At 44.5% G+C, this 9,754-nt stretch overlaps 3 protein-coding genes across 3 annotated transcripts in view; 2 read left to right on the top strand and 1 right to left on the bottom strand.

The window, feature by feature from the left end:
* The window catches only part of PTPMT1 (protein tyrosine phosphatase, mitochondrial 1), a 2,474-nt gene extending 247 nt beyond the window's left edge, over positions 1-2,227 (top strand). The window contains exons 2-4 of the mRNA XM_026849344.1: positions 4-72; positions 493-684; positions 1,972-2,227. Of these exons, the coding sequence (XP_026705145.1) occupies positions 4-72; positions 493-684; positions 1,972-2,103 (393 nt within the window). The 3' untranslated portion in view covers positions 2,104-2,227. The remainder of the gene's footprint in view (positions 1-3; positions 73-492; positions 685-1,971) is intronic.
* Positions 2,228-2,353: 126 nt separating this feature from the next.
* KBTBD4 (kelch repeat and BTB domain containing 4) lies at positions 2,354-7,788 on the bottom strand. Its single transcript, XM_026849941.1, has 3 exons — positions 7,170-7,788; positions 4,575-4,681; positions 2,354-4,031 (listed from the first exon to the last, which is right to left on the bottom strand). Exons 1-3 carry the CDS (start codon positions 7,759-7,761, stop codon positions 3,171-3,173), a joined length of 1,560 nt encoding a protein of 519 aa, XP_026705742.1. The 5' UTR covers positions 7,762-7,788; the 3' UTR covers positions 2,354-3,170.
* Positions 7,789-9,485: 1,697 nt separating this feature from the next.
* The window catches only part of NDUFS3 (NADH:ubiquinone oxidoreductase core subunit S3), a 4,712-nt gene continuing 4,443 nt past the window's right edge, over positions 9,486-9,754 (top strand). The window contains exon 1 of the mRNA XM_026849345.1: positions 9,486-9,515. Within this exon, the coding sequence (XP_026705146.1) occupies positions 9,486-9,515 (30 nt within the window). The remainder of the gene's footprint in view (positions 9,516-9,754) is intronic.

A 9,754-nucleotide genomic window follows, 5' to 3' on the forward strand; every position in this document is an offset into this window, starting at 1 on the left:
GAGGAGAACGTGCGCGCCGTGGTCGCCCTCAACGAGGAGTACGAGACCCGGTTCCTCTGCTGCTCCGCCCAGGTGAGCCCGGGGAGCTTGCCGGGGCCCCGCCGGGAGCGTCTCCTGCCTCTCCGCCTGTCCCCTGAGGCTTTAGCCGCCTCCTGCCGTGATCCTAGCAGCGACCGCCAGGTCCTCTGACAGCGAAGACGTGGCTCCTTCGTACCTAAGCCGACTTTTAAAACCCAGCTCCACTCCTTCCCCTAGCTGCCCCACATCTTTCCAGTTCCCCTTCATGCCCGCAGTCTGATAGGCAGCACTAAAGTTTTCGTACATCTGATTTAAAGGGTTGATGTTCACCTGCTTGCAGCCCCGCTGAATTTCCCAGCTCTCTTAACAGTTTCCGTGTTTTCTTTCAGGAAGAAAAAAAAAAAAAAAAACCACAACCAACCAACCAAAACCCCACAGAAGGTTAACTGATCGAATCTGCTGTGCTCATTTCAGGAATGGGAGGCAATGGGAGTGGAGCAACTGCGTCTCAGCACCGTGGATCTAACTGGAGTCCCCACCTTGGAAAACCTCCGCAAAGGTGTAGAATTCATACTGAAACACCGAGCCTGTGGTAACAGCGTCTATGTGCACTGCAAGGCAGGACGCTCCCGCAGTGCCACCTTGGTGGCAGCATATTTAATTCAAGTAAGAAGGATTCTATGCTAAATGGGATTTATTTTGATACAGTCTGGGTGAATACATCCAACCTTTAGTTTACTTTTGCTCAAAAAGTCTGAGCGTGTACAGGTGCATTGATGTTCCGTGATTTTAGACTTTGGACCGGAGACCCATTTTAAGAGAGGTAGATGGTCAGGCCCCAAACTTACATTGCTGTTTTGTAGACTGTGGCAAACGCTGGGTAAATGAACAAGTAAAACTTAATGTTTGCTGAACTGCTGTCTAAGCTTTCTTTGATAATCTAGTTTATCTTTGCACACCTTGTTCATCTGTGTTTATGATACTGTCAAGATAATGCCTCCTGGCAACGGGATGACAGTGAAGCTGCAATATAGCTGCCGTTGTAAGTAGTCTTTTCGTTCATCTGTACAGTCTGCCTCTGCCAGCTGAGTTAATAGCACAGGCACTGGCAAAGATGTTTGACCTTATGGGAAAGAGAAACTGTTATTGCAACAAAGCTTTGTAACACATGGTCTGATAGTATTTCTTGCTGGTTCTGGCAGATCAGTCAGACTTCAGGAAGCTGCTCAATTTTCTGGCCCATTAGTATAGTAAATTCTCAACAGGTTTTGAATGATTCTGCCTTTCATAATTCTTTCTATGGAGGAATGGATTGAGATGGGAATAACAAGTCATGCATAAAGGTAGGTCCACTGAGGAGATAAATGTCCATTTTTGTTCAGATTTTCTCCTTGGTTAACTGAAATGGCAAGCCTTTCTAAGCTTTTAAACAAATACAATTCAGGATCAAGAGAAGTGACTGGTTTTCAAAGTTCCTCTACAGACTCAACTGGGTAAGCCAGCACCAAGAACAAAATCCCACCTGTCGATTCTTCTGCTGGTGTTATTAAATGTTCCCTGGAGTATTTTCCCTTAGCACTGAAGGGAAAATATTCTAAGTGCTGAAATGCAATGGGAGTACTAGTAAAGTTTTAAGAATCCAAAAACAGCAAGTGGTACTGTTGCTCTGGTCTGGTGGGACTAGGACAGGAAACTATTCACAATGTGATAGAAGCATGGGTGAAATAGAAAATGGAGGTCCCAGGCAGCAAGCATTCCTCTTTTAACGGTGGAACTCATTTCATGAGCTCACATGGACATTCAGGCCCCTCTGAGAGGAACGTGAAGTGAACAGAAGGGGCAAAGCAGCGAGTCTTTTAACAACTCTAACGTTGTCTATAGCTTCCAGGAAGGCTCCGTTAACTGGTGCAGGGATGGAATGGATTTTCACTTGCAGGGTTTCTGCCTTTTCAGGTGCATCACTGGAGCCCTCAGGAAGCAATAGAGGCTATTGCCAAGATCCGTCCTCACATCCTCATTCGGCACAAGCAAGTCCAGGTCCTGGAGACATTTCACAGGAATATGCTCACTAGGACAACTGCATAGTGTCAGTAAGAACTATCAAAATCTCTGTCTCAGCTGCTTTAAAAAAATCCTTATGTTTTAATGATCTATTAAAGACTTAAGCGTTGTATTTCTTGACCATCAATAAAGAAGTTTTTACATAAATCACAGTAAAGGGGAGATTGGGCTGTTTCATTAAAGCTTTCTCTCCTTACGGCTAGTATCTTAGTTCTCTTGGAGCCCCATAGTTGTTCTCTCCCACACACAGTACCAGTGCTGATCCAAACTGCAATCCAAAGGAAGTTCTATAATATTTGCAGCAAAGGAAGAGAAACCTTTGTCTCAGCAGAGACTTTATTCAGATTCTTACCCAAAGGGTTACAGTGCCAACAGAGAGGGGTAGGAGGACATGGTCTTAATTCTGTCTTTCACCAACACTATGATTACTAGTGGGGATTCCCTGTACAATAAAGGAAGCCAACACTCATAAAAACGATCTCCCTCTTTACTCTAGGTGATGACAGAGCAGTAAGCAAGTTCCTGGTTTGTTACCACTCCTCTAGGAGAAGTGCTGAATAATGCAACCTACTAAAGGTCTTGTGGTCAGCTCTGGAATCTATCTGCTGCAGATATTTCTGCCAGTTGCTCCTCCTGCAGTAGGGACACAGGAATGTTTAAATGGCGACATCCCTGGAGGACACAGTGTAGATCTAACTCTGTGACAGTCTCCCAGGCAGTTAAAACTAGCAGTGTGGGACAAGGAGGACATTGTCCATATGCCACAGGATTTGTTAGTGGTGGATTGGTTCCAGGCTAAAAAAAGCCATTTGCTGCAGTCTGGGCCTCAAACTCAAGCAGCTTATCATCAAGGGATCAATATAATAGCATTTAGTCTGTCTGAAATCTAAGATGCAGCAGTTCAATAGTGCTATGTAAAAGAGTAGGCCCACAGCCAGAAAGCCCATACTTCCTCTGCAGAGGTATAGAGGATAGGGTCTTTACTGGGTGAGCTCATTGTAACTGGGACCAGAGATGAGGGTGGTGGGTGCCTCTCAGCTGCGCAGCAGAACAGCGTTGCTGCCCTTCCTATCACAGCCTGGTTTCCCCACTTAGGCCAGGACAAACTGCAGGTTAGTGAGCAGCACTTTGATGCCGCTTGTGACTGTTACAACAGAGGTGGCTGGGTTAAGTTTAAAAGTATTTGCATCACCCTTTTTATAGCGGTCGCGAAAGACATAGATGCTGCCATTGCAGCTGGCGATTTTCCAGAGGGATGGTACCGAGCTCCAGGCATCTGGCAGGCAGAGCCGGGTGAAGCTATCCAGCAGAGGATTATAGCAGAGCAGCGAATCCCCCTCGGCTACGATGAACACCACATCCTTGTGCACAGCAGCATGCATGCGCCCGGCAAAAGGCAGTACGTATGGTTTCACGTGGCACTTCTCTGTGTTGGTATCGTAGCACTGAATTAGCCGAGAGGGCTTGGTGAAGAAGTCCAAGTCATTTTCCTCCCCACCCAGCAGGTAAATGACACCATTAAGGTTTACACCTGCAGCTCCAGAGACGGCCACTTCCAACTGGCTGGTCTCTGTCCAGACATTGTCTCGTACTCTGTAGTAGATGACGGCATTAGAGAGAGTGTCCTGTAGAGTTTTCCCCCCCAGCGAATAGATTGCATCCTTGCTCGGCACAGAGACAAGGGTGTGTTGGAGCCGGTCACGGGGCAGAGGGGCACACCATTCCCAGTCTATGGTCGCATTGTTGCATTTCCACATGCGTCGTGGAATGGAGCCACCGACGACATATAGGTCGCTCCCATGCTTGCAGGCTGCAGTGATCTGGTGACACAAGCTGTTCTGGCCACTCACGCTTATGGAGTCATCATCAGCGCAATGCAGAGAGACGGCGAGTGAATGTGTACGTGACGACTCCTTTCCAATCAGGTAAATGTGAACATTTTCTCCAATCACCTGAGAGAAGGAAGAATGTGTCAGGAGAATTGGACCTGTTTACACAAATATCAGTGATGCCTAAGACTGAATTTTTCGCCTTAGCACCCACCTTTGGGCCTGAGGTGTGTGACCTGCTTCCCAAGTGCTGCCACCCTACAGCGTTAAGGACTCGGAGCCTCCAAACCTTTCCAAGACACCAGTGGTTATCTGACATAGCAGAGTGTCTGCGGTTTAGGTAAGGGCTGGTTACATCACTGATGGAGTAGAGTTATTATAAAGGGAATGCCAAACTCAGATTTCTGAATGGTCTCTTTGGTAACGGAGCATCTGGTAAAATAAGTCATTTGTGGCATTGCTCCAATCACTAGTGAAAGCAGCCTCAGGTTAAATTAAAAAAGCTGTCAGCATGGTTGCTATTTATGACAATGAAAGTATTCCTCATGCAAGCACCACGAATTTCAATGGCACTTGTGCTTTGTGACTCTCAAGTCACACCTGTGAGCAGAACACCGTGCCTTGGGAAGTACGACACCAATCCCGGAACAGAAGGTCATTTTATACCTTCAGACTTGATCGCAGCGTCTCTGAAAAGCCCGCTCGCTCCTCCTTGTTGAAGTTGATCCAGGTTTCTATGGCAACTGTTGGATTCTGAGAACATGGAACACCATCTGCGGTTTGGGGACAGAAAGGCATTTATGATATCTAGACAAAGGTGTATGTGCTCAGGAACATCCTTTTCCTGTGAATTCCTCCCCCCAGTCCCACCACAAACCCTACTTTCTCAAGAGGTAAAAAAACCCCAAAAGATACAGAGATTTTGGCAGGCATGATCAGTGGTGCCAGCCAGACATCTACAAGAAATTAGTCTGGATAAATAGCAGAAGACAGAGCTGCCAGATCTTAAGCACTTTGGATGAGTTTCAATAAAGGAACCTATATCCAAGAGAAAGAGGGCAGGAAAGAGAACTTACATGCTTTGTGGTGATAAAAAGTATTTTCTTATTTAAACATTCAGGCAAAAAGATTCTCCTGTTTGAGCTGCCTTTCTTTCTGGGTGGTCCTAGAAACCTACCTAGCAGAAGTCACCTGCAGAAATTTTCCTTCTCTGAGCACCGTCAGGCAGCTGACCCTCAAGACTGAACATCTGGTGTTGCTGCCATCCTCTCAACATTTGGTAATCCCCAGCGAGCTACTATAGCTCTCCTTAGCAGAGTGACAGTAGGAAACACTCAACAGACGGCACCTGATTTCAATTGGTTTCCAGACATAATTGGAAGCTTGGGTTATACCAAAAACTATTGCATCACTGTCATCAGTACGTTACCTAGAAGATTTTACGTATTTACTTCCAGTTTGAAAGCCAGCAATTATGCCTGTATTCACCGAGAGGCCTCCCTATGAAGGCTCTCTGGTTTTGTAGTCTGCTCACATGACAAACCCTGATTCAATGATGCTGAAGGCATCAGGCAAATTCCAACACTTTATACTGGAAGGGAGGAGAAAAAGTGTAGAACAAAAGCAGGTATTTCAACTCTTTATTAGTAAAAGGGATTTCCATAAGTTAAATGAAAAAACTTTGATTTTGAGATGGATCCTAGAGTACAGCAAAAAGTAAGCTTAATAAATTACTATTTCATGAAATTCATTTTAATCCTTGCCACTAACAGCTTCCTCTATTTAATTCTCCATTAACTAAACAAAGATGCAGGAATTGCAAAAGTAAAAGATTTTCCCTACCAGCAGGAGTATATTTCAGATTTGAATCTATTTTATGAGCTAAGTTTTGGTATAAATACTGAGTAATGTCATTCTATATACGGAAATAGATAATGCATGGGAAAGAAGTTTTGTTGAGCAATTGTTTTAATTTAGGACAACAAACACTAAAGGCCATAGTCCTAAAACTACAGTTAACACATGGAATCGCTAAGAAGTTAAGGGTGATTGACCCCCATAGGTTTATTTCATGATTTTATACATTTTTTTTTAAATAAACTCAATTCAAAATCTTTAACTAGATAGTTATCAAATTTACTCTAATTTTATCATTGTTTTTTTGATCTGTCAGTACATATTCTCAATAGGTTTTTGACTGTGAATCTATTTAGATCTAATAGAGATAACACAATGCAACATATGTAAAGACTCTCATATGCATAGCATCCACTTTCAAGGCTATTTTAAGTCTTGTGGACAGATTTGCCAGTATCCCAAAGAATCCAGTCATGGCAGGTTTATTGTAACAGCATATAAAACACATGACACACAAAGTATTTACTCATTTACGAAATTATTTAATTAAAGCAAGGAAGGGGCAATCTCTCTGGCCCCAAGTCCAGCACATCTGAATGTATGAGCTGCTTCTACATTCTTGCTTCCTCTTGCGATGATACATAATATGCACAAAAATAGAGTTGTGACTGCAGCATCACAGAGAGGTTTTCAAGTACTGGCTGCACCTACTAGGGCAGCAGAAAATCTTAAGGATTGGTGGCAGGTGGACTAAGTTTTTGATGTGTTCACACATCCTTCACAACACTGAGTCATTGCATCCATTACTGTGTAAGGCTATTACCTTTACAAGAAGGGTAATTACTGTCTTACCTAAGATGTTACAATGCCTCTGTTTCAGTCAGCTGAGTGTCTAGCCTAAATAATCCTAACAATTATATACAATTAATAACTCTAACATAGTCTAAAAATATGGCTTGTGCTCAAGCCTTCTTACAAATGTTGAGCTGTTGTATTACTATGTTAAACGATTACAAACTAAAGAAAAAAAAGACTTTCATAATACGTTAATTTCTGGTAAGGCTTCTTTTACTTTTAATGCAAACAAAAATACAACAAATTGTTGAAAGTTACTAGGTTATGTTTAAAAAAACCCCATGTAATACTTCTGACCTGTTGACTCAGGGACTGCTGGGAATTACCAGCATCCCCTGTGTTCCTTTTCCATAGCTTAGATACTTCATGTCCAGTAACAATTAATAGGTTGGGTTTTTTTTCTGATTAAGATATCCAGAATGTTTTGCTTTGCTTAACTTAGCTAAGCCTCTGAACAGACAGTGATTATGAAAGCTCGGATCTTTCCATCTTTTGATCTATTTTGTTCAATCCCTGACAGGGTCTCTAAAAGTCTCAGGAACTCCTTACCTGTAAGGATGTCTGTCAGCAGGCGGAGGGGCAGGTGTAAGAACTCCTCTGTGTCTTGCAGTTGAGACAAATGTGACTTTGCACAGTGTTTGGCAGCTGTGTAGAGCTCCACGTCACTGTGTTGATCGGCCAACCACATGACCTGCAGACAGTTCCTAACCTGCACTGTACGGGCCAGAAAACGGGAGCACTCTTCAAAAAGGGCAGTCAGCTGGTACATGTCTGCCACCTCATAGGTTTCCTGCAACTCCTCTGCCCTCAGCTTTACAGTCCCATGGTAAATATAGTCCACCAGGAGCTGAAAGACACTCTCACTAACGTCCTGCAGCTCAATCACCCGGTTGTGGGCCTCTTTTAGGTTGGAAGTGAACATAGAACGAAAAAAGCAACTCTGCGCTGAGAGGACCAGACGGTGCAGCTGGAATTCTTTCCCTTCCACTGATATTGTAACATCAGCAAAGAGCTCATCCTCCAAGCATAATTTCATAATACCCTGGGCCACACGGCCTGAGTGGGAGCGGTCGGTGAAGGTGTAGTTCACAAAGTAGTTTTCCTCTGCAGAGGAGCCTCCAGTCTCTTCTGAAGAGTCCATGGTGCTGCACAGATCAGACCTCCAGCAATCTGTAAAATCACAATAATCATACAGCTTTCTCTCTCTCCACTAACAAAATTATGCAGTACTTCAGAGTACAGGGAAAAATCAAACATTTTGGTAAGAGGCCAGCATATTTTAGACTGAATATAAATAGCACAGCCAGAAACTTCTGCTTGAGCTTCAGAATCTCAAACAAGAAATGAGAAGTTGGCATAATTAAAATTATAATATATACCAAACTTCCAGTACAGTGAGCGTCACACCCCAGCAGAACTGGGAGACATGCATATCTTTTCACCACTCATTTCACGGACACAAAGAAATGCAGCAACGGCTTTTCAAGCGGAAAGTCCAGCAACTGCCTTAAGAAACTCACCAAGCCAAAACAACGTGGCAGCACTATAGCTGGGCTAGATGGAAAAAGGATTACAGTATCATACTAACGAAGAGCACAGACAGCAGTTCACATCATCAGGAGGAGGTAATTACCATCCGAAACCAAGATGATGACGATGTGCAGTGGTATCAAGCAAGGTGAACTTGTTTTTACCAGAAAAGATGCATAAGAAGTCTGCCAGACATAACCACCAGTCCTTCAAGCCAACCGAATGAAATAGCTGATGGTTATACTAAGTTTGTTAATGCACCAGACACTTTCAGCATGTAAAATAACCTCTTAGATGCTGTTAGCCTCTGTTTCCCAAGCACCAAGGAAAAAATTTAAAAGATAACACCTCTTAGTAGGTACCGAACACCTCTTAGTAGGTACCAGAGATTGTCTGCAGAGCTCCAAGCAGCTTGTGGGTCGAAAAAAAACTTCTGAACCAAAGAAGGACTGCTGTAGAAAAGAGCTCTTTTTAACATGGCTCTTGACAGCATTAGGAGCAAATAAATGCCCACCTATACTCAGTATAAGCTTATTTTTACACTTCAACTATCAGCCATGGTGACTGACACCACAAATTTCTTCAATTAATACTGAACATGATTTCAAGTACAATGTTTCTCAAAGATAGGATTTTTCTCCAGGAGATTCACAGTTACTCTCCAATGCTTTATTCTGTCAAGCATGCATCTTCTTACAATAGCTCTGCTTGATACAGGAGGGCTCCTAAGTTCTTCACTCCTCGGTTCTGTTCCCGGAAAGTAGCATCTGCATCCCTACTTGGCTAGACAAGTCTGTCCCATCCCTGATGACGGCCTGCCTTAATTATACCCTTATTGTGATTTTACAATACTTCTGGTCTGTCTGAAAAGTACCTGTATGTTAGTCTGTAAGAGACTGAGGAGCTGCAACTGGCATGGAAAACATCGGTACTGTTTTTCCAGCTTTACCAAGCACAAGCCTACCCTACAAACTGGCTCCCGCTTCAGTGAAAGCTCTCGATCCTTACAGGGATCCTTGCAGATCCCACTGCCCCACAGTTTCCAGAGAACTGGGTCCAAGTCACGAAAGAAACGCCAACAGCAGCTAAAGACTACCGTGAATCTCGCACCCTTCTTTGTAAACACAAAGCTCCCCTTCGCGTCCCTGGCAGCTCCACTACGAAGAGAGAGATGTGCAGGTACAATAGTGTCCCATAAGGCAAAATCTTACTCTCCAAGCACAGGATGCGTTACCAAAGCAATGACCTGCCCTACGCCAGGCTATAGGTGACTGAACACTACGCTGAATCCAGCGGAACACCCAAACAAAGAGTATACGGCGCAGCAGGCGCATAATGACACCTGATAAAGGGACAATAACAGCGGTAACTTTCACGGAATTCTGACACTCTTTCTTCCCCAGAACAACTTCGGAGAACAGCTAATTCTCGGAAAAGCGAAGACCCCCACCAGGGCCTCGCTGGCGCTCCGGGAACCGCCAGAGAGTCACCTCGCCCGCCAGCGCTGCCTCACCCGCGGCTCCGCCGGGGCCCCCTCGCCTCTCCGCTGCGCTCGCCGCCCCCGGGCCGGCGGCAGGGCCGCTCCCAGCCCGCCCCGGGCCCCC

The sequence above is a fragment of the Athene cunicularia genome (genome assembly GCF_003259725.1).
Source record: "Athene cunicularia isolate RWA chromosome 5 unlocalized genomic scaffold, athCun1 chr5_part1, whole genome shotgun sequence".
In the NCBI taxonomy this organism is placed as follows: domain Eukaryota; kingdom Metazoa; phylum Chordata; class Aves; order Strigiformes; family Strigidae; genus Athene; species Athene cunicularia.